Here is a 26,033-nt window from a genome sequence, read left to right as displayed (position 1 = left end):
GGTGTTTTTTTTTTTTTTTTTTTAATGGCGGAAATGGGCTTCCATACAAATCTATAAAAGCAACATCTAGTTTTATCCCTCGACAATAATTAATTTTAAAGTATGTAGTAACTTTTTACAACTTAAATTTTAAGTAACTAACTAAACTAATTAACTAAATATTGGCCAATAAATAACAGTTGAATAAAAAAAAAAATATTCCATTCTTGAATTTAATTGGTCAACTCTGCGCTGACCCTTTTATGGACCAATTAAAGTTTGAGGTGGGCGGGCCTTAGTCTCTGCCGGTTTCTTCTTCTACTGATGGTATGGGGGCGGAGGGAGGGAGGGGCAGTGCGTCAGTGTTGTTGTCTGTATCAAGAAGGGGACAGACGGTGCCGCTGGGGTCCGTGAAATCACTGCTTTCTCCATCTCCCTCACACGCACACACACCGGTAAGTTTCGCTAATGTTTACCTTGACTTTCTATTCCGTTTTCTGTGTGTTATAACTTCTAAGTTCGGGTGACCCAGCTTGGTGTTGTGGAAAACTGTGCAGCTCCGTCTAATCGGTGACTGTCAAACGGAGTTCACATGGGACGAGGTGCCGGGGGGGCAGAGCTAACCTGCTAGCTTAGCATTAGCGTCCTTTGAAGGCTGGAGTGAACGTGTTATTGCTGTGTTATTATTATTAAAGTGAAGTGCTGTATTTACTAATTAGTTTCCTATTGTGTGCTGAGGTTTCCAGCCTGTTGCTGATGGGCTAATATCTTTCTATGGGGTATTTTTGATTCAAGGTGGTTAGCTGAAAAACTTAGCCTTGAAGTAGCATCCTTCTGTAAGTCATAAAGTATGCACAAACCTCACATTAAAAGTGGATATTCAATTATATACTTCATTATACAGTAATAGATCAAGATAACTTATCATTCATATTATATATTTTAAACACTTCACATACAGGTGTAAGGCAAAGAATACTTTTTCTATATTATATACAGTACATTATATTATAGCTTAGCTTATCTGTACATTGTGTAATTTTTAAAGATGGTGTCCCGATACAACATTTTCACTTTCGATACAATACCGATAATGCTTCCTTTAGTATTCACTGATATTGATCAGATACGAAATCTGCATTGATACATTTATTATTTATTTTGTAGTGTGGAACGTTATAAAAGTCTTGATCAATTGTAATTACGCAAACAGAACATAGTCAGCAACAGTAGGTACACATTTATTATCAACCAATGGGTTACATTCATTTTAGCCCTAAACATAAAATTCTAAAATTAAAAATAATAAATACATATGTATAAAAAAGTATGCTTCTAAGAAAGAAAAAAAAATACATTTCAAGAACCTAAAAAATAATCTCAATAAATCCAATAAAAAACTATTTATATTGGAGATTTTAGATGCAGGCCAATATAATCCAATACTTGTTTTATTTTTTGCTGATAACAGACAGATCAATATCTGATTGGGACACCCTTATTTAGAGACGCTGGTTAAATTTGTATTCTTTTCAATGCCAGGTTACACAGTCATAAATCCAACTGTGTCAAGAGTGTATTTCTGTTATCTGATCTAACATTATGGCTTTCTGCTGTAATCATATCCTACTCTTAACGTTGTGTTTCAGAAAGCATGATAAAACCTCTTAAAATAGAACTTTAACCACTGCATCTTCATCACTTTACAGAAATGAATCAATGAACACAAATATGTGCTGCAGTGCTTTTAGGTTTAAAAGTAAAAAGAAATGTGAAAATCTAATGAAGATAGTTGAAGGAATGCACTTCATCGTGAGGTCAAAATGCCCCAAAGGCGCTCTTTTGTTCAGAGGACATACTGCAACAGCTGCATGTCCAACAACAGTGTGTGCGCGCGAGGTATGTGTAGCACATGTGTGAGTGTATATATGTCATGTTTCGGTCCAGGGCAGTGGTTTCAGTATTTGTGGAATGCTGCTGGTAGAAATCCGGGGACTTAAACAGTCTGGACAATAACGTCTGGCGTGAAAGAAGAACTCTTTGCATGTTGTAGTTTGTAGGGTGAGCTGAGCCGGGCGCCTCAGGGTTCACTTTCATAAACAGTGGCGACAAGTTTGAGCATGAAGGGTATTGCATTACGCCAAAAAAAAAAAAAAAAAAAAAAAGATGGAAAAATCAGTTTGAAAAGTTAGGAAAGCTTTGACATGTGAGATGTGACCACTTCAAACATTCTCTAGCTGTCATGAACAATGGAGATGTATTTGATGGCCTAATGCAGCTGATCACATATGAGATTGCATGTCACAACAAATTATTAACATAAAAAAGTGGTATGTATATCAAACTGCCAAATTACATTTTTCAAGAAAGTTTATTCTGATTCTGTCCCGAAGTTCTTAATTTTTTTTTTAATGTAACCACATCCATCTATAAAAGTGCCCAGTATGTTTGATGAAAATAAAGTGCAATTAACTTCCAAGCTAAAATACATTGAGGAGTGAGGTACTTTAACAAGGTCTAAACATCAGCGCAAAAAAAGTTTGGTTTTTTTCATTTAATGATTTGGACATTTATTGGAGCGACACGATAATTGCGTGGTGAAATAATGAGATATATCACCAAATCAATTTTTTTCTTACACCCTTTCACACCGGTATAGTAAATATACATGTAAAGATGTACGTGGTACGTTAAAGTTTTTCATGAAATATTAGAGAATAAAAAAAAGTGAGTGTGTCACCTCTGACCGATAACATGTGACAGAATCTGTAACCGTCTGTAAGTGGCTCAAAGACAGAAAGTGGAAGCTTTTAGAAAGAAGCTTTCAGTGTTTTTTTTCTCCCCTCTCACGTCGACTCGAGCTGTTACTTATCATGTGAGAGGAAAACAGGATATGGTGTACTCACTTTTGAGAAGTGCAATTTCTCACACTCCATGGTTTCCAACCTGCTGTAGCATTTCAGGATGCCTAAATGGAGATTCTTTAACACTGTTGGGCTGCACAATAACACGACACAATTCCTATAATTAATGTTACACAAAATTATGTTTTTTTTTTAGCAAATTACTTACATTTTTTAGAATTTGGGAAAATTAATGTACAATAAGTTCCACATTTTTGTGGACATATTGAAAGTCAATATATCTACCCAGAAATTTTTGGGTTTTTTGGGGGGTTTTTTTCCACCATGTCTGCATTTGTCGTCATAAGTTACCACAAAATGTTGTCGTGCACTTTCATGTGCAGTTGAAATAAATGTCAGAGTGACTGACTGACTTGTAACTCCGACTTATCTTTAGTTTCTGGAAGTGTGTGACTCAACTTTTGTTGGTGGATCAGGTAAAGAAACTTAAAATTGTGATAATTGAATTGCAACACTTAAACTAGAATCGTGATATAAATCGATTCAGCACCCAAGCATCATGATATACCGGTAATCAAATCGGGATAAAAGCTTATTGTCCCAGCCCTAGAATTACACTAACTCTATATAGTGTTTAATTATATGTAAGGCTGCAACAACGAATCGATAAAATCGATAAAAATTGACTATCAAAAGCATTGACAATGAATTTCATAATCGATTTGTTGCACCATGCGATTTATGACGCAGAGCTGTTTGCTTCACCTGCACAGTTTTATGTGTGCGCGCACGAGTGTTTGTGTGTGTGTGCGACGCGCGTGCATGAGTGAGACACTTATTTCAGTTTAATCAGCCTAAGCAGGGTTTAAATGTCCTTTATAGATAAACTGTGGTCTTTTCATTGATTAATTTATTGACCGATTAATCAATTATGAAAATAATCATTAGTTGCAGCTCTATTTATATGTATGTTCATAAACATTTGTGTAACATTTCATCAATATACATTTGAGATCTTTACTTCACTGTAAAAAAAAAAAAAAAGTTTAAAAATTTAAGGTGTTTTTGGTCGCTGAACTCGTAATTTATTCACCATTTACAGCTTTGCATTGTGATATTCTGACCACTTTTGTGTGTTTTTTAGCCATTTACATTTAACCAGATCAAAATTCTAATTCAAATCTCATCAAAACTAAGGTTAGTGCCCTGCAGTGTGCTATACATCTGATGACATGATTATTTGAACATGTCAGACTGAGCAAAAAAATAAGGTTATAGTGGTTCTAGATTACAGAGTTGTGTTTATTAACCTGTTTAAGGGGTCAGACCCTGTTTTCCATTCGTATCAGTTAAACCCTGAGGTCGTGATTCCCCTCAAATGGACTTCTGGCTCTTAGCTCCGCTTTTTGGTTTTGTTTTCAACAACTAATCATGCACTTCAGTGTGGACCATTTACCACAGCGCTGACTCAGCCAGTGTTGCCATCTGGGCTGGAAGGGAAATGCTCAACCAACATATCAACGGCTCCAGGGTCTCAGATGGTCAGATCAGCACCGCGTGTCAAAGCTTTTAGGAGTGAGCAAACATAATCATCAGAGATGGGCAACTTTTATCACAGTGGGGGGGCCACAGAAATGTCATTGTCTGATCTGAGGGTCACATTACTAACATTCATGTCAGCATTTAGAATATTAATATAGGGAAAAACAAAGAATTTGTGTGTTTTTGTTGTTCTTTTGTGCACTTTTGTTGTCTGTTTTTGTTTGGAGTCATTTTCTGTATTTTTTTCATTTTGCTGCTGTTTTTTGTGTTTTTGGTTCAAGGTTTTTTATTGTCAAAACTATATAAATAAGACATTTTTCGGAGCACTTTTGTGTATATTTGTTATCGTTTTGTATATTTTTCTGTTATTTTTGTGTATATTTGTTATTTTTAATGTAAGTTTGGGTGTTTTTGAGATCATCTGGTGTATTTACTTTGGGGGCCGCACAAAATTAGACTGAGGGATGCATGTGGCCCACGAGCCGCCATTTGCCAATGTTTGCACTACATAATGGAATAGTTTCTATAAATCACTACAATGGTTTTAAAGTACACAAGTATGGGTTTAGCTCTTGACAACACGTACAAATAATAATGCATGTTTTTATTGATACACAAGATAATTAAAGATCAAATATTAGAAGTCAATGTTTCTCCCTAAAATCGATTTTTAAATTTAAAATATTTATTTATATGAAATTTCAGAGCGAATTAACGACTTGGGACGTGCATTATTTTTTGGAGCTATGACTCCTATTGTTTCTAAAGTGTATGGTTCAACTTTTGGTTCTTAGAAAAGGAAAATAAGGAAAGTAAAATTGCAATAATCGTTACTATCGAATCATAATGCTTGTAGAATTGCAATAAATCAGCATCACAATATATATATCGAATTTGTACTAAAGTATCATAAAATTCAATCTAGATAAAAGCATTTTTATCCCAGCCCTAAAATGTTGTAAGATAAGAATAAAAAGACTATTATAAACTAGTATAGGAGTAATATTATTGTCAGTATTTAGAATAATGAACATTTTCACTGGAAAAATCAAAGTTGTTTGTGTACTTTTGTTGATGTATTCATGTAGTTAGCCTTTCCGGTTTTGGACTCCTTTTGTGCATTTTTGATGGTATTTTGTGTATTTGTCTCTCCCATGTTATAGTCTATTTTTGCAACCGTTCTGTGTACTTTTGTTGACGTTTTGTATTTTTTCTGTTATCAGTTTTTGTTTGTGTTGTTGTTATGTGTGTTATTTGGAGTCATTTTGTGTCATTTGTGTATACTTTTCTTTCATTCTGTGTATTTTTGTTGTGGTTTTATACATTTTTCTCTTATTTTGTCTTGTGTCAATCTGTGTCATTTGATTATTTTGAGTTTAAGGATTGTATTTTCTTTATTTGAATAGTTTTGTGTGTTTTTGCAATAAATGTTTTTGGTTTTTTTTTTTAGATATTTTGTGCATTTACTATAGGGCCAACAATACATTTCTCCACTCTATTTTACAAGGTTGTTTTTTTAAACTGTTGTATACACATTCAGCTTAAAGATTTCTTACTTTTATACGCTCAGACTGCTAGCTATGTGTGCTATATTCATGGGTCTTTGTGTCGTAGCCAGTTCAAGTTCTTCCTGTTTCACGGCGGTCAGACTGACTTCGTCTGAAAGTGAGATTGTGTTTAACTGCTCTACCTTCTGACCTTGTAGCAGTCCCCACTCATGTTTCACTTTTAATGCTCACTTACTTCCTGTCAGTGTGACGGCACCTTGTAACTGTGTTTACAGTGCTGAGTCACCTATTGTTGGCTAATAGTAGTGGTGTTTTATTTACTACTTCTTGGCAGCTCCAGTATTCTGTAAGTGGACCGTTGCTTGTTTTTTCTCTGCTAACTTCATTTTGTGCTGTGTCATGTCAGGTTTAGAGAAGTTACATGATGGGGAAATTAGAAATGTACTAACCAGTAACCACAGGATAATCTGCTCAAACTTGGCTAAATTTATATTAGTTTTAAAACTAAATATATTGGACTTAGTGGGCTTGTGATTTCTTTTTTCTATTCCACAAAATGGTTTTAAAAGGCTCTTAGAGCACTCATTTTTATTCTATATGAGAATTATAATAAAATATAACCTAGAAATGGTGCTTATAGCGTCAGATAGAACTGCACAATTCATTTAATTGTAATCCTGATCACGATTTTTTTTTTTTGCGACAGTCAAATTAACCTGATCGTCAGCAATATTTATATTTAAGTTATGGGCTCTCCACACTGTAATAGTGTATTTATTCAGTTAGTCTTCGGTACGTATTAAATTCTTGGGTTAATTTTATGTAATTTTTATTTTTTTGTATAATTCTTATTTAAAGCTTGATTTTTGCACTGTAAACTGTGCACATATTGTTTGTTTTTTTCCTAACATGATAATTGTGATTATAATCGTGATTACAATATTGATAAAAAATAATCGTGATTATCATTTTTGCCATAATCGTAGCCTCAGACATTCTATAATTGCATTTGGTAACTAATTCATTTAAAAAATAATTTATGAACACTATTTATTTGTAAATCACTAGAAGAAAGATCAAACTGAAGGGGAAAAATTGGATTAAATGGTCTGATAGGAGGCTGCTTAGAAAGGAAAGTTGCCGAATCAGTGAAAACGAATGACTTTATTGTTGATTTTGAATTGCTGTTTCGTTTTTTAAATGTTGCACTTTTAATCATGTAAAGAACATGAAATTGCCCCATTGCCTTGCTTTTGTTTTAGGAAACTTTCCCAGCCCGATGATGATCTCTTAAGTGTGAAAGAAAAGCTTGTCTGCCAGCTGTTTCTCACTGAACATCAGCTCCAGCAGAGTGTGCAAGATGCTGTATATTGAAATTAGTAAGCTTGGCTTCATCCAGTTTCTTTCTGCCTTTGTGCCGATCGGTAGCACACTTTGTGATCCCAGCAGGTGCAGGAATGTGAAGATTTATAGCTGTTTATTGCTCCTGACAACCTAACGGTCTGAGAGGAGAGGAGAGCGCTCCAATGAGAAGGGTGCTACAAATCGGAAGAAGGAGTAGGAGAGCAAAGCAGCAGCAGATTGGGCTGACTGCTTACTGCCTGCAGGCTAATGTACAGTGTTTGGGTTGTGGAGGGTTAAACCCTCATTCTGCTTATACAGTATATATGCAAGAAGGATTGTGATAATGTTTATTTGTGATCATGTTATTGGATCACATGATGTTAACGAACACTGCCATTGCTAGTTTTTCCAATGCAAGAGTCAAGACCGTTTCTATGCGCTGAAGTGAACAATGTTTAAGGTTTTTTTCTGCTCTTTGGCTTTGTGTTTTGAAAGGAGGAGGGTTACGCTGCTATTTCCTGTTAGTTACACAGAATGTGGAGGCCCATTATAGTGTGAATGTGGAGCTACAGTTCCATAATAATCTAAAAATAACTTCACAGTACACAATCAGTGAATTCTGAACATCTTACTTCAGTTTAGTACACAGATCCATAAAGTAAGTAATTAACCAAAAATGATCAGGCTGAATGCTCTTTTTCAGTCTGTCATCTACATCTACATTTCTCACTCACTGATGGCTATAAACCATAACTTTGGGTCACTAAAAGAAAGATCGTGAAACAGGGTGAGAAAAGGGCTTTTTTCTCTAGAGATTTGCAAGATTAACATAATCAATTACATTTTTTAAAGGGAAAAAAACCTTTTTGAAATAAAAAAAATCTGCTGTATTTGTACTCAGATATAGAAGACTGACACCAACTGCAACTGAAAAAGTTATATTATTGACTAGTTGTCAGTCTGCCCTGCCACTAGTGCTATTATTAATGTGGCTAGCTACCTGCTACTGCTGCATTAGCTTTGGATATACCGTAAACCAGTGGTTCCCAACCTTTTTTGGATTGTGACCCTATTTCTTTGCACAAATGTTTGGTAACCAAGGAATGGTTTTCTAGAATTAGTTTTTGATCATGTTTGTTTTACTGTAACAAATACAGAGTAGCTAGTATTAGTGAACAAAGTGAAGATGCGCCAGGTCAGATATTTTTATACTGTATTTTTTCTCTTATTTTCTTTATCCTGCTTTTTTATATATATTTAAGAAAGTGAAAGTATAGAATACAGCCATTTCAGTGTGTGTTTTAATTTTAAAGTGAATAAATACAAACATTTGAAAATGTATTTTTAATCAGTAACTATTTTTAGGCAGTGGCTATCCGTACGCAGCGCCCCTATTTGGCCAGGTTGGGTCACTTAATCGGTCAGTCATTGGCTAGTTTAAGTCACGTGACTGAGACTTCAGATTTTGGAGAAACCAACTGAGCATCACCTTTTGATTGAGTTCACTGTGTTGGTCTAATAACTTGGCAGGCTGTCTGTCTATTAGAGAAAGATGTCAGTAGTGGTGAAGGCTGTTTGATGCATTCACAAACCCACTCGCTAACAGTAGTTCCACACAAAGTCCATCATACACAGACACATTTGTGCTTTTCTGTTGCCATGCATGCAGAGCTGCACAGAACAGAAGTGGCATTGAGCAGAGATGGAGGAGGAATTTCTCTGCCTGGAGTTTCACCACCACACACGGCAGTAGCTGCTGTTAGCTGCACTACATTCTCCTCTACAAATAATTAAAAAAAAAAGCAGTCTTCCTTATTTATCAAACATTTTTCTGTTTGTCTTTATTGTTCATCCTCATGCTTTCTTCTAAGTCTTGCCCAGAGGTGAAAGTAACGGATTACAAGTACTTATGTTATTGTAATTGAGTTGCTTTTAAGAGTACTTTTTGTAAAATCAGTAATTTTACTTGTACTTAAGTACATTTTAAAAGAAGTAATTTGTTTTCTACATGCAACCGTTACTGAGTAAATTTTTACATGTTTTAAAATGATAAACGGACATCGTAAAACTACAAAAAATTAAATGACAACAATCAAATGCATCACATCATAGACCGACCAACTAGGTTAAACAAAATGTGCCGTGCCAAAAAGGCATTGAATGGAGGTTATTTAGTTATGCTTAGAGCCTGAAAATGTTTCTATTTTGAATTGAATTCATTGGTGGTGTTTATTTTTAATTTACATTTTGTCAAACTATTTATTTTATACAGATGCCTTTGTGGAAAATAAATGAAGTTCCAATTGTGCAAGATTTCCTTTCCTTTAACTTTATACATGAGATGTTTACTGTATACAAGAGAACCGTTGCAAGATTTATTACCAAAAATAAACATGTGGGGTGAAAGTAAGTAATAAGTTTTACTTTGAGTACTATTTAATTGAGCTACTTTTTACTTGTACTTCAGTATTTCATGTAGGATTTACTTGTACTTGAGTTCACTTTCAATCAAGAAACGGTACTTCTACTTGAGTAGGATATATCAATACATTTTATACATCTGCATCGATTCGTCATGTTTTCTTCTAAGTCTTGCCAATGACAAAAACCCTTCACTTTTTTGTTTACTACATCTAACCCCAACCTTTTCTTCTTATGAAAAATTGGCCTCTGTCAGTTCTTGTTGCAGACCAGAGGCCAGATGTTGAGGAGGGATAGTGGCTAGTTTGTAGCTTTCACAGCTGGCTGTGGCAGATGCAGCTGCTGGACAGAGCCGTAAAGGAGGACTGGAATCAGAGCCTCGGTGTCACCCACTCAGTGTGGGAGAGAAATGTGATCCAAGACGTCTCAGTGAGAGTCTGTCCTCGCTAGTAAAGACCTCTCCTAGTGTTTGACTGTTGATTTCTGTCCTGGGATGTGAAGCTGACTGCCAGAAGGCATGAATAAAAAGAACCAGTGATACAACAGTAGTGGGAAGCAAGGCTGCCATTGTGGTTCTGCTGGGCAGGTCCCATAGTGACTCCCCCCTCCTCTGAGATCCAGCCTCTCCCCAGCACCCCCACAGGCCCGTGTCTATATTAGGGCAATATTCAGCCAACATCAACCCCCCCCAACCAAACACACCCTGATGTCACATTTTCTCTAGCTAGTGGAGCCTAAGGGAGACTAAGGCAGCTCATCTAACCCAATTTGAAGGCCTGTTTTCCCATGCAGTCGAAACATGAGGCATTTAAAAAATGAATTTTACACAAAGAATGTAGGTGCACTCCATCACACTATCCCGTAAATAATAGGTTGTGACTGTTTCTGCTCCATCCCCCTAGCGGAGCTCACTGAACTGTTATGAATCCATCATCCACTCATCAGCTGTTGCCAAGCAGAAAAAAAAATAACTTTCACACACACGTACACTTCCAGTCTTCCGACCCATTGAACTTGCAGTTACCGTTAACTATTGTCTCAGCCCTTAGAGAGTGTCTGTCGGTAGAAGTCGGATCTTCCTAAACCCAATGTGTCGCCCACCTTTATCTTTTCCTTCACCTGTCCTCACTCCTCATTCATTTCATTCTTCCATACGAGTAAGAAATATTGCCATCAACAACACATCAAACCTCACATTCTTCACAAAAGTAGTTTCAAAATTTCAAACCTATTTTCTGTCTCGTGACCTGGAGTCTGGTTGGAAGCATGAATGTTTTCCAGTAGTAGGAACAAAGCTCACTCATGTGAATAATTGATCTACAGGTTCAGTCTCCGTGTACCTGAACAGCTGTCACACCATCCTGTGTCTCCTGTTGGTACAATAATGGAATATGACATTGTTCAGTCTATGTTTACTTGCATGTTTTTTAAAGTGGAAATTTCTCCTGAAAGTCAGCAACATTTTACATCAGACTCGGGAAGTAAACCTCCTTCCCAAACTGTTGTTGTGGCAACATAAGCTACAAAAATCCCCTAGCCTAGCCTGTTAGCACAGCTGATTGAAGCCCAACCTTTGTTCCTTCAACAACGTAATGTGGTTGGACTTCCTACTGCCTCAGGCTTGTTTGGGTTTATCCCATTGCCCAGGTTGCTGTAACCTCCACTGACAAATACTGCTTAAATGAGAGGATCTGACGTCGTATCATTGGTTAAGGAAAACCAAGCCTATTATGGAAATAAGGTTCTAAGATTGGCTAAATAGAAACAACATACTTTCATACATTCCTAATGAGCTCTTCTTTGTCCTTGCGTAGCCTCATAATTATACACTTTTGGTAAAAACAAAACAATGAATGAATAGCTTTAGTCTACATTTAGTTGAAGCCTCAAGGCACCATTTTTCATTTGAAAAACGCCACAAAATGGAGGTAAACATTTTACTTAAATTTTAACAACTCTTCTGTGCAAAGGAGAGGAAAAAATCCTATGAAATTTTGTAAAGACAAAAACCTCTAATCTAGGATCACTTTTTTTTTTTTTTGCAGTTCAGAAGCATCGACTATGTGATGCTCGGGTTTTCTAAATCTCGGGTTACAACAATGAAGCTACTGTTTTTTTTAAATTGCTAAGGAATTTAATGCTGATTAATGGGGAAGGTAAAAGCAGACAGTGTCGGTGTGTTATTTTGTGTTAATAACCACCTCAAGACCTAGAGTTTTTGAAGTAAGAAACAATAGTTTGGTAAGCCAATTTGACATTGGCTATGTTCAAAATGGCATACTCCGTTCTATGCACTACAAACTCAATGAGTATATACTGTACTCTATGGATAGGATGATGACCTTTACCACTGAAGTATACTTCCAAGTTTCCCAAGATTATTTCGAACCTGCAACGACAAAGCCGGAAGCACACTGAGGCTAAATATCTCTGCTGATTCGCCACCTTTGAAAGTTACCATTAGATTCATAAAACTCACGGAATTTCGTGCCGATTTTTTGGAAATCCTCCATTGTGCTACTGACAAAACTTCTGGTTAACTTCAAAACAAGAGCCCTATTTACAAAATCATTAAACTAATAGAAGACAAGAAGATAAGTTTTTGTTTTGTAAAGAGGATGTTTGATTTTTAACTTGAAGCTGGTCCCAGGACAACTTTACATTCCGTTTGCAATACATCATGGGGCGGTTGAGTATGACTAGTTTAGTGTTTCCACCATGCATACTTAAAAATATCTCGATATACTTAAAAATCTGAGTATTTCTCACATACTCATGTTTCCATACTATCTAATGTGAATGCACTGCTTATTCATTTTGACGTCAGACTCAGTAGGAGTAGTACGTTAGTATGCGATTTCGAACACAGCCATTGACTATTAATTGAGATGTTATGTTTGCTTTTACATGTCAACTCTTTTTGTGAAGGCAGTATTCCTTTAAACCAATGGCCTCTTTCATCAGGTTAATTCACCCAACCAAAAAAGAAAATGTTTTCTCAGTAATTCCAAATGATCCCCAGTGGGATGCGCTGGCTTTACATCAGCTCTGTGGAGCATCTGCTGCTAACGTTTTAGCGATGCATAATGTCCCACACTTTCAGAGGTCATGAGTGGTTCCTGCCAAACTGTGTGAGGGCTGTTCGGATGTCACATTAGGGCACACCATCTAGCACATCATAATACTATTGCTAAAATGTATACTGTTTGATTGTGGTTAAAACTTAATTTATTCTTCAACATATTTTTATTGCCATTTCTCATGATCACTGTTTTTTGGAGACGATATTTAAAATTCTTGTGGTTTTTAGTGTGTTGATTGACTTAAAAGGACGATTTACATTTCCTGAGAAACTTAAGCAGGTGAGTTATTTGAAGTTCTAAGCTCAGCAGTCGGCTTAAAAGTGTTTACACAGTAACATGGTAAGGTTTCATTTATTCAGACAGATTTGGGTTGAATAAATGAAACCATAACATTATTCAAAAAAGAAGACAAAATAAACTTGCTGGACATTTGCACAGTAATACTAACATTTAAGAGGAACACAAAGTAAAACAATATTTAGTTTTGTATTGTTGTTAAAGCCAAACCCGGCAGATTGCTGCTCACTGGGCTGAGGCTAATGATGGAAACACTGTGAAAACAACGTAGATAAGCAAGCCAGATAAGAGGAACTCATGAATGTTCAGTTTTACAAACGATTAAACACTGGAACCCAATGGATCCAGGCTGTTTATTGTTCTTGTGTAAACATTTTTGTTCCAACTCTGCACGTAGATAATGGAACTTTCTCTGTAGCCAGTCCCACATTCACTGTTTGGTTTTCACACATTGTAAATAATGTGATATAAAACAACAACAATCGCTGCTCATCTGTTTTACACAATAAAATCCATGTGAGCATCTTCAAATATGTTCTTTGCTTTATTGTTTCTCAGTTTGCTCAACTTTATTTAACTATGACCCATTCCTTTCAGCCTCTAGATCAGACATGGACAATTTTATGCAGCCTCCAAAGTAAATGTACAAAATGACAGAAAAATACACAAACAAAAGCAAGAATAGGTAAAAAAAAAATAAAAAAAAATACAAAGAATTATATTGCAGGAAAATACAAGAAAAATAAGAAAAAACACAGAGCGTACTCCAAAAACACAAAACTGCAACAAAAATGAATACAACAGTTATACATATAATTAGTCCTAATAACACAAAACGACGAAAAATGTATATAAAATTATGCAAAAAGACAAGAAAAACACAAAAAATGACTCCCGCAAACCCTGAGTACTAACAGAAATGCAAAATAACAGGTATACACAAAACTGAAATACATCAAATACAAATAATTACAATATTTCAGGAAATTACAGTAAAAGACAATAAACTACTACAAAAATAAACAAAAGTACACAAAAAGACTGGAGAAACACCAAAAATGACTCCGCAAATCAGAGTACTAACAAAGAAGCAAAACAACAACAGAAATACACAAAACTTACTCCAAAAAATTTGAAATGAAAAATAACAAATACACTATCACTACAAAAAACATCAAAAGGACAACAGAAATGCACAAAATGCCTCATAACGAGTAAGAAAACAGCAGCTGTTCTTTCCTTTGCTAACGCTCAGATTGATCATTATTCTAAATGCTGATATGAATGTTGATAATGTGGCCCTTCAAACAAACAAACACTCGCTGTGATAGAAGTTGCCCACCTCTGCTCTAGACACAGTAATGAGTCTGTTTCCTCAGGTTTGTTTTTTAATTGCCGTCATCTTGTTTTTGTGCACACTGTTTTTTTTAGTGTTTTTTTGTGAATTCTACTCTCACCCTGCAGGGTTGTTCCTGTCATCTTTGCACTTTTCCTTTTGACACACAGGTTGTCTATCACCCTCCTCCATCTTCTGCCAGACATTTAACCAGAAGTGACAGCTGTTTGTACCACACACACACACACACACGCACCTTCCCTTTAACAGTTAAACCTCTGCAAAAACAAATTGTGCACGCATGTTCCCTGCAGGGTACGGCTTTCACATTTGCGTGCCCACCCTTTTTAACTGACTTCTCTTTTTTTCCATCATGGAAACAAAAGGCAGGACGTTATAGGTGAATGTTGTTGTAAGGCTTTGTTTTATCACATGTTCAAACAAAAGATAACAGTAGGTTTTTCTTTTACCCCATCCTGTTTTTAGATGAACCATTGAAATATAGCAAATATTAGACAAACTGATATAAAATAATTATGTCAGAAGGAATTACATTTGCTGAGGGTGAAAATGATCAATTGTGTGCGTCAGAAAACAGGAAGAGGTTATAGTAGAAAAGTCACAATGGAAAAGTATTCCATCACAACTAGGGGTGTGCATTGCCATGAATCTGATGTTACAATACACATCTCGATATCACTAATTGTAAATTTCACCTTTACAAGTACTAAATGGTATGAAATACAATTTATTTCATTTTTTTTAACTTGTGAAGACAAGTAAATGGCAACAAACTGTAATTGAAGTGCCAATATAAAAAATTTAATGGTTTTGTCATTAAAATTATTATTTATTTTTTTTCAAATCTATAGAATTTTTTGGATTAATATCGTAAGTGTGCGGTGAAATATTGCGATATATCACCAAATCGATTTTTTCTTACACCCTTAATCACAACAGGGCTTTACAATATGAACCAAAACTGGAGCAGTGGCAGCTGTTCTACGGGTGATGGGCTGGATGTGGTCGTTTTGTGTATTGGAAAGTGTAGTAGGTGTGTTAATGTATGTAACATGACACTGTGTCAGTAAATATGAGTCAAAGAAAGGCCACACAGCCACATCATGTCACGTGCAACTTTCTGTTGAGGTGAAATCCACTGCGAGCTGAGACACGTACACTGCCCTTAGAAGGAGACCCTGCAGAATCTCACAGCTAAAAATCCTTTACTGTGCAGCCAGTTATCACAAAGATTGCATTTCAGTTTACATGAGTTTTATAAGTAAATGGCAAGGACATTGCAATTACCGATCGTAATCATAAGCACAGATGTTTAACTTCCATTTACAAGAATTACCCAGTTCACTCTCCTGTGTATGTAATCTTTAAACACTTCATGTATTGTATATTAATAAAAAAGTATGGGAATTAACCTTTTTGTAATCAGTGTTTATATGGTAAATCTCAGAAAAACTTGCTCTGTTGACCTTGTGTAAAATCAGATGTCTTGTTAACTTGTTATTTACGGTACATGCAACAGTATTGGCTGAACTGAGCCATGGCCTGTGTTTGGAAATTCCTGCTATGCAACATTCTGTCCAATTGTCCTGCTCTTTGTACTAAAATCCTTGAATGTACATTTGATTGTGCTAACACAACACTACATGATTGCATCATTGACCGACCTGGTGCTGCGAAGAAAGTTGTGCCACACCAACACAGGTTAAAACAATGTACTAATTAGTTGTAAATCTAAAGAGATTCTGCTGTTAAATGCTACGCCTGTAAACGTTAGATCGTTGGAGTATTGCTGTCGCAGAATGTGCTCACACACTGTTTGTTTCTATTAAAGCAAACTAACTGGTGCAAAGAAAACATTGGCTCGTTCAGTGTACTAAACTAACCTTCTCTCAGTGTCTTACACTAAACCAAACAGATAGAGATTATTGGTGTTGACTTGGTTATGGTTACCAACGATATAGAAAAAAAGAGAACAGTATATGAATAATAAATGCAAAAACTTATTTACATCCTGGTCAAAATCTTAAAACTTATGCTTTACCAAAATATTCCTTGTTCTGTATATACTCAGATGTCCATTCCTCTTTCAAACTTTTTTATTTTTTACCTGCAAATCAAGGCCTTAGGTCACTGGAGCATATCTCAGCTGACCAAATCATTAGCCCCCATATCTTTGTTAAAATGTTCCCAAAGTAATATTGAAGAGAACAAGGAATTTTCCAAACATCCTATTTTTTTCTTATTTTGGCTGCTTACATTCTTTGACAGTACAAGTAAATTACTAGGGTCAAAAGATTGGTCTACTGGTGCTAATAGTCAATTATATAATGTGTATTGAGCATTACAATGTTAAAACACATCAATATACTGTGGCTCAATAAAAGAGGCAGTAATAGATACCTTTATTTTAGACTCAGGGTCTCTATAAACCATGCAAACAAACATAAAAACACAATTAAAGGTCCAGCAAAAATAATATTGGTAGTTTGTTTGCATATAATTTATACTTGAATGAATAACCCAACTGGTAATAGATTATCAATGATTTCTGTTGTGAAATTCAAAGATTTTCATCCAAAAAAAAAAAGGAACCAGTTTAACCATGTTTTTTGTTGGGGCAATTAAAGCACAAGCCTTAAAATATACTTTTCATAATTTACATTTCCGTGAAGCATCAACATTTCACTGTGCATTCAGTTGAATGAATGTTTGCACTACAGCATCATATTGGCAATTGTTTTCAGCAAGACATATTTCATAGTTGCGTTACAGGTTTTGTTGCTCAACAGATCAAACTACTTTTCTACACATGTATAATTATCTACGATCCCTGATTTTAAGTTCATTCTGGAGGAAGTCAAACTACTTAGCATGCCAGTCATAGTCAGCACTAGGGGCTTTCCTTCCTTACAGTATCACACTCTTCCACTTTATAATGATAGACCTTGGCGTTTGTTATTATTTACCCTTGATCGAGTCATCAGTTTGTTTACTGTACCTGTACCATTATGTTTAGATGAGAAGGTGTGTCCAAACATATGGCTGGTAGCGTATCTACAGTATGAATGGCATGTGTCGTGCAGTGACATGCCATGACCACTAGGGTTGGGTAGGCACGTTGCAAATCGAGACCACCAATGACAATTTCATATGTTTCTGCTGGCAAGTGTTAATTCAAATCAATTTTATTTGTATAAAGCAATTTCCAACAAAGTCATAAAATTCATAATAAGAAAGAAAAAACCCAACAAGATCCACATGAACAAGTATTTAGCCATCTAACAAAATCAACAACGTAAAACACCATTAAAGAAACAAACATTTAATATAGCCTCCATACTCTCCCAACAAGATAAATCTCATGACACGGCAGCACATGTGTTGGAAACACAGAAACACAGAGAAAATGACAACAAAAACTCAGAACAGCCTCAGTCAGGAGCATCCACAAAGCCAATCCTTCCTTTTGTACCATTCACTGTGAAAAGTATGATACATTTTCTGACCTTTCCTTTGCTGAAGGTCTGGTAGCTCAGGTGTTGGTCTCCCATCTTTTATAAGCTGTTGTTTTTCCTCAAAAAAAAGTTTCTCTATCATCTCTGGCGCTGTCATCCTGCCTGTAGTGTTATCCCGCCCACTAGCTATAGAGAACGTAGCAGCAGCAGCAGTCACATGGCATCTATTCACTAACGTACTGTGAACTTATGTATAGCATTTAGCATAGCGCGGTGACGTCCAAAGGCAGCTCTCTATGCTGCCTTTGGACGTAAATCGTTGTCATCTTGGGGACCTGACTGCGCATGCGCAAACACGTAAAAACACGCAATGGGAACGGAGGCCTACCCTGACGGCACGTCACTGGTCATGTGATGTGTTTGCACACGTACACGTAATTTCCTTCTTTCTAGTAGTGCTTATTTATTTGTTTTAACGTTCTTCTTTCTTGTTTCAGGGACAAAGAAGTAACGGATGATATAGACTGTAGACTAAAGTCTTCCACCAGAAAAGGTACTATGCTCATGCACACACACACACACACACACACACGTATACTAGCAGAGTGTGTGTTTTCCAAAAAGGATTTCACACAGCCGCTCTCCTAAGCTGCCACTAAGCCACATCAGCCCAGAAACAACTCTCAGGTTTAGGTGACTATAGACGGCATTAGCTTTACCTTGTTTCATTAAGCCCCTAAACTTCGAAAGTGTAAACAATATTTGATATAGATTAAAGCTTCTTAATGAAGCTCATCTCATGCAATGCAATGTCTTACTTTGTATTGAAAAGCATCACATACATCATTCAGTAAAATAGTTAAAATTTACACTTTATATTAAAAATGATATTCATCTTTTTTTAGTAGATAGTGGACATAGTTATACACATTTTTTCATTAAATAAATATCCCAATAGAGACAAAATATCTCATTATCGCTTCTGTATTATTTCATTTCAGCTAGCAATATTGTGATTTGGTGTGTAGTTTCACCACACACTCATTTTCACTGAGCTTTCCCTTCACATGGTATTTAGGGAAAGGGAAAAGTCAAAGCTACATTTAACAGGTCAATACAAGGTTCCCACGGTCATGAAGTTCCTGGAAAAGTTATGGAGTTTGAAAAAACAATATTCCTGTCTTGAAAAGTCATGGAATAATTTAACTGTTTTGGAAAAGTTTTGGAAATATAGCCTATTTTATTTTGATATTTAAATTAAATTAAAGATGTTAAATGGTATCTCAAAGTGAAAGTGCTGCATACCGGCATGGAAAGTAGTAAAAATTTGGTAAAATATTTTTGATGTGTTTTGGAAAATCATTGTGAAAAAAATGTGGGAAACCTGTCAATATTTGTGAAAATATATGGCAGAAATTAAGTGTGCACTTTTGGTCTTTGGGAATCAAATGTCATTTATGGGCTTTACGATCCAATTTGTTTGAAAGTTTGGAGTAGTTCAGCAGAGCCAACACAGAAAATAAATTACACTAAAGTAGTTCTTACTTCATCAGTGCTCTGCAACCACAGGCTGGATTTTAGAGAAGCACACAGTCACTTCTGTTATATAACGACATTATTCAGGCTCGACTTTGCATCAGTGTTTTATTTTGTGCTTCTGCTTACTCTGATAAATTCACTGTTTAATGATCATGTTCTACTTCTTTCTAATCTGTATATATGTGGTTCCACAACATCCAGTGTCACTATTAGTATCAGAATGAAGCGAAGGGATAAGATTTAAATGCCTTCGTTGTCCCTCCGCCCACCGTCCCTCCCTGCAAGCTACAGGAGAGGCGGGTGAAGCTCCCACAAATGATGCACATGCGCGCCCCCCAGTGGCTGGCAATCCTTCCCCTGACCTTCCCCTTCCCTCCCCCACCCACAAACGTGCTATGTTCTTGATTTTTGTTGTTTTGGTGCATATATGCAGATGAGGTTTTTTTTTTTTTTAGTTTTACACTGTCCTCCCCGATAGGGAACTCAGTTTGGAACCTGCCTTTTCCCTTCTCCTCTTGTCGCCCTCCCACTTTTCATCTAAATACGGGGCACTGCCTTTGTGGTGACCCACAGTTCTCCCACCCTTGTCCTCCCATGTCATGTGTCTTTTCATGTTTCTTCTTATGTAACTGAAACTAAATTGCCCCACGGGTATACATAAAGTTTTCTGAATCTGAATATTACAAGAAAACTAATTGAGTCTTGAGTCTTTACACTCAACATAAGAGACTATCAAAGTACGCTTACCATAAACAGTCCTTGTTAGAAGTTAAAAAATGATCACCTATTTTGGTAATAGCCGACCACACTGTACTTAAAGCTGCTTAACCACATAAATTATATGTCCCTTCCCCCCTCAAAAAAAAAAAAAAAAAAGTCTGCCAAAGTGACATTTCTGGTGTTTTCAAAGATTGAAAGTTGTGCCAATACAATGTTGGATGTTGATATTTTGGCTTCCATAGAAACACCTGAATAATGTAATAATAATAATAATCTCTATCACGATAAACAAGAACAAAAACGTCAAGTGAATCACTGCCCTGCTCATTTGGTGAGGAAACAAAAAAAAAAAATATATATATATATATATATATACAGTATATATATAGCATCCTACAATGCAATGTGTGAAACTTCTCTGAAGATTAAGTCACATGACCATTTGTCAACAAGTCGTATATTTATGGTGGGGTCAAAAATAATCTTTCGAGCAGCAATTTCTGCCTTTGATATTTGTATGAGAGCAAATTCCTCACAGAGCATGTGTGTGACATACAGGTAAATTTTTTTATATGTGAATCATGTAAAAGTAGCTTTAGAGATTAATCAGCTTTTTCTGGACTTTTCTTATCCTAAGGCAGTGGTTCCCAACCTCTTTCGGGTCTTTTTACTTCACAAATTTCTGGCGGCCCCAGAGACATTTTTTTCTCCAGAATTAGTTTTTGATCATGTTTGTTATATTGTGTTACAAATACAGAGTTAGTAGCCACAATATTGCACAAAGATGTTTCTATACTGCACTTTATTTAAACTAGAGTTATATTTGAGAAAGTGAAAGTATGGAATACTTTTGTTTAAGATTTTGTGTGGTAAAGAATAACAATTAAATGAAAAAATATATATATAATTTTAATGGGTTACGACCCCAAGGTTGAAAAAGGACTCGTTTTGTATTATTACAAAGATTAGATTTCATGCATAATTGCCATCAATTCACCATAACACAACCAGAATGGTACTTCAACAGCACCCCCTACTGGAGCAAGCATGAACCTGAATACATTGAATTTAAATGAATTGAAACCGACACTCAGACACATATCAGAGTATATAAAGTCCGTCACATTAGAGTCGTAGCTGTGATTAGCTAACGCAGTGTGTTTCCATATGGACTGGAGGTTATGTCTGACCGAGCAGCACAAAAGGAGGCGTTGATGGAGTTTTAAAAAAACTAAAACAGCTTGCTAGGGGCAGTGTGAAAAAAGCAGTGTGATCATCACGCACACACGGAAACACTGTCTCTCTTTGTCGTTGTTGGACGCTGTGACGTAAAGTCTGGGTTAAAAGTGTACGAAGAAACAACTCAACTTTTTAAAATCAGACTGACTCGCTTAAATCAACAGAATTTAATAACAGGCTTCCATTGTTCTAAAATAAAATGTTGCTATTATAGTCTAAAATATCATTTGATATAAACTAACTCTTTCATCCTTTGCAAGGTTTATTATTTCTTTGTTGTAATGGCTTTTGGAAGATCGAGGTCAGTTCTGCTTCCATAGTTTATGACTATAGTGGAAATGACTTCTTACCTTCTCCATCATTAAAGCCTTGGTTTAGAACGGCTCCAGTCCAGGAGAACACACACACACACACACACAGGGCGTTTTGTCGTCCTTGAAACACACACAAACACATGAATCATTACAATGCAGAGATGAAATGGTTGTGTCAATTCTTTTTTAAATAAGTTCTTGTAAATTTGTTTCATGCCAGTGTAGAGCTTTCTCTCTGTGATTTCTTCAAACTCACTTAGGTTCATTGCCATCATTGTAGTTTTAAAAAAAAACCTTTGGTCACCAATGAAATAATTATCCAATTTAAAAAATAAATAAAGGTTCTAGTGCTTAAGCAGCAGCAAAGTTTAATCAAATTATTTAAAAATATAGAGCTATCTTTCTTTTTCAATATACATATTACGGCCCCCACTCATATGTTTTATCAAAAGGCTTAAGGGGCCGCAACATAAACGACGCCAAACAGAAATAAATGTTTATTGAAGCTAAGTTTTGAAAAAGTAGCAAAAGAATCAAATAGATGTCGTAGGAAGAAGCCTATGTTTGTCAAGTACTACCCCCATTCCTCACCACTAACTGCAAAATCCAATAAAATAAACTAAATTGACAACACAAATAAATACTCCAATTGAGCTATTAAGAAAAACAGAACAAAAAAACAAAGAAAATTCACAGGCACCATCAACATCTGAGATTTACCGGTACATTCTCCTATTATTTTTTGGTCCGCTGCCCATATTTGAAATTATTTTATTTTTGGATGACTTAAAATATGAAAATTAATGTAAAGCCGATGTCCAATACATTGTTTTTCTCAAGTGTTAAAGGATTGTTTCAAGGCAGTGGAAAATGTAGCGTTTTGATCGTATAGGCGGGGTTATGTTGTGTCCCATTTTGATGAATTTATATTGCACTGAATGTCTGTGAAGACATTTAGATGTTCTTCAATTTCAAACTACTTTAAGTGTTTATTTTGCACAGTTGGCATATTTAATTTCATGCACTGCAACTTGAATGTTTGGTTTTGGCCCACGGCCCTCCATCGTGATTCATTTTTGGCCCTTCAATGGAAAGAATTTGTGCACCCCTGCTCTAAAATGTTACTGTCTAATGTTCCCCCTGATAATGAGAAGGGATTTTCACCCTTGAAAGGGGATACTTGGATTCAGACATAAGAGAAAGGGGGTACTTGAGCCAACAAAAAAAATTGAGAAGCAATGCTTTAATGTATAAATCATTAACTCTACATTAAGAGACAAAAACAGGACTACCAGTAATTATAGCTCAAACTAAAACAACAAACTCACAAATGTGGAGTGGGGCACAGAAGGAACTCTGCTGCTGGTTGCTGATGTTATTCCTCCTTTCTTCTGGTCCTCTCAGCCCTTTTATAAGCTCCGCCCCCTCTCCACCTGATTACTGATGTGAATCAGGTGTTTTAGGTGAGAGGGAGGAAGGGCTGAGAGGCCAGGAGGAACCATCTGTAACAGTGCACAAAGGTAGGAAAAAATAGGAATTATGTTTCAATTGTTATAAATATTGTGAATAAATTAAGGAAGAATTTGAGAGCTGATTAAAAAAAATCATGCAATTAGTATTTTGCTGTTTAAGTTTTAAATGACAAGGCAATTCAATTTGCTTTACATGATTTAAAAAAAGTGCAACAGAAAACATTTAAAAGAGTTTGCATTCAACAATAAAAACATTCAATCAACAATAAAATGATTAAAAATCATCTTTCATACATAGAAGACAAAAGAAAAAGTTTTATCATTGGTTAACCCAGTGCTTCTCAAAGTGTGTGGCGCGACCCCCTGGTGGGCAATAGAGGTATGACAGGTGGGGCACGACAAACTTTTTTATAATTTCATGTCAAATGCCTTTTTGACATCAATGACACTAAAAAAAACACCTACACAAAGAAAGTAACAATGAGAAACCTAAAAAAATAGCAGCAATGAAAAGAACATTACATTAAGACTTAAAATGGCTGAAAAAAGGATTTTCCTTTTTGGTTTTCTTACGTTTTTTGCCACTGATTGCAAACAATGTTCCTTTATTTCCTGTATTTTTTGTCTAATTAACTATTTGTCATTAACCAATACATTTAAAGTTAGTTTTCATGCAGGTGATTTGTGTAATTTACATTTTGAGTTTTAATTTATTCATCAAATATGTTGGTTGCATTATAAAACATGTTACTTGTGGTTACTAATAATCATGTAGTACATTTTTATTGCACTTTTATGAGATGGACCATTAGTGTATATAATTTAAAAGGAATGCACAAGGGTTAAAACAATGGTCTTTAATTGGGAGATGCTAATATGCTAACAGAGGCTCCATCAGCCTGTGTTAAACCGTGTGCCCACATGTTTCTGACCGCTGTATTTACAGGTTTGCTGGAATGGGTAACCTGCTAAAAGTCCTAACCAGAGACATAGAGAACTATCCACACTTTTTCCTGGACTTTGAAAGTAAGTGTTGCAGAGGAGGAGGAGACGGACACAGAGGTGTGGGGAGGGAAGAAGCTCTAGTCTGCTTTTGCTGCTCCTGTTTTCTATCAGTGCGTGGCCCAAGTTTTCACCGTCTTTTCCGTATCTTTGACTTTTTTTCCGTGGGATCCGATTCTTCTTTCTCTGCTCAGATAACAGTTTGTGATGACTTTCCTTCTAACCTCGTGTGTCCTTTTCTATCCCTTCTTTTCTCTTTCTGTCTTTTCTCTTTCTTGCAGAAAGCAAATGGGGAATCTGCTAAAAGTGCTCACGTGCACAGAGCTCGACCAGGGGCCAAACTTTTTCCTTGACTTTGAACGTGAGCACAGCTTTTTGCATGTTTCTGTCCACCTTCCATAACTGTCAGCTTTGTTTCTAAATCTATCTTCCTCCTCTTTTCTGATTGGCCAGAGGCTGACTCATTCATTTTCTTTGTTTAAATATTTAATTTGTACTCGATTTGTTGATGATTTAATTTCTTGAGGTAAAAATTTATTTTTAGGATGTTTAAATTTGAGGAAATTATGTCCAACAAACTTAAAACTCATAGAATGCAAGGGTGTTAATTGCCATGAATCTGACGATACAATAGGGCTGCACAATTAATCAAATTTTAATCGTGATCACGATTTTGGTTGCCACGATTAAATATTCTGATCATCTGCAATATTTACACTTTAAATACGGGCTCTGCACTCTGTAATAATGTATTTATTTTGTTAGCCTTTGGTATATTTTAAATTATTGGGTTAATTATTATTTTTTGTATAATTCTTATTTCAAACTTTATTTTGCACTGTAAACTGTACACATATTGTTTGTTTAAAAGTAGTATAATAAAAACAGATCTTCTTCCTAACATGATAAATAATTGTGATCGCGATTACAATATTGATCAAAATAATCATGATTTTAATTTTGAACATAATCATGCAGCCCTACGATACGATTCACGATATGATATATCACGATACTAAACATTACGATATACATTGTGATATATCGTGATATCAATAATTACATATTTCACCTTTACAAGTACAAAATGGTATGAAATTTAAAAAAAATGTCTTCATACTTGCGAAAACAAGTAAATGGTAACTAACTGTAATTCAAGTACCAATATCAAAAACAAGTGGAATGTTTGTTTTTAACTTAACAACTATTTAATTGCGCTAACGTTTTTTTTTAATTAGGTTTTTTAACTAAAAAACTTGATTAAAAAAATGCTTTGGACAATTTCTGTATTGATACGATAATCGCGCGGTGAAATATTGCGATGTATCGGCGAATCAGTAATAGAATGTTTTACGAAAAACACACCATTAGCTGGGAGAAAATTTCAAATGATTTAAAACATTAAAAAAGATGAACTGGCATTTTCTTGATTATTATTATTTTTTTTATTTATTTATTGCAAATTTAGTATAGTGTAGTTTTAGCAAAGAAGAGCAGGTGCCTTAAATATGATTTTCACGTTTAAATAGAATTGTATTTTCACAAAGTAAATTAGACTATTCGGGCTGTTTTCCTGAGGCCTCCCTTCAACAAAAGCCCGGTCTGCCTCCTCCACATTGGCAGATTAACGGCTTCCACAAAAAAACCCTCAGGCTTTGTTTACTCTGCACAGAGGAAATGATGGGAGTGGAAGGTTTTTGAAATGCAAAAAAAAAAACCCAGACGCTCTGTTTTAATGTCAGTGATGCTCTGTGTTTTGGAGCTGCTTCTTTAAACAGTGGTGGCTGTAGTTCAGTCACACACACACACCTTACAATTACAGACACACAGTTATTATTATGACTGCGAGCAGCTGCAGTGGCTTGGTTTTCATTCAATTAATGTCTCTTTCATTTTT

The 26,033-nt window shown here is 35.7% G+C and overlaps 1 protein-coding gene across 2 annotated transcripts in view; it reads left to right on the top strand.

The window, feature by feature from the left end:
• The first annotated feature begins 310 nt into the window (after window positions 1–310).
• Window positions 311–26,033, top strand: part of fam49a (family with sequence similarity 49 member A) — a 33,960-nt gene continuing 8,237 nt past the window's right edge. The window contains exons 1-3 of one of the 2 annotated variants that reach the window (XM_028439901.1): window positions 311–434; window positions 18,348–18,403; window positions 24,418–24,497. In XM_028439901.1, coding sequence (XP_028295702.1) covers window positions 24,425–24,497 — 73 coding nt within the window. In that variant the 5' untranslated portion in view covers window positions 311–434; window positions 18,348–18,403; window positions 24,418–24,424. Of the gene's footprint in view, window positions 435–18,347; window positions 18,404–24,080; window positions 24,161–24,417; window positions 24,498–26,033 lie in introns of both variants that reach the window. The other variant, XM_028439902.1, reaches the window with a different exon arrangement.

The sequence above is a fragment of the Gouania willdenowi genome, chromosome 24 (assembly GCF_900634775.1).
Source record: "Gouania willdenowi chromosome 24, fGouWil2.1, whole genome shotgun sequence".
NCBI lineage: Eukaryota > Metazoa > Chordata > Actinopteri > Blenniiformes > Gobiesocidae > Gouania > Gouania willdenowi.
Note: the sequence above shows the minus strand (reverse complement) of the source record. Positions and strands in the feature narration are given on the sequence as shown.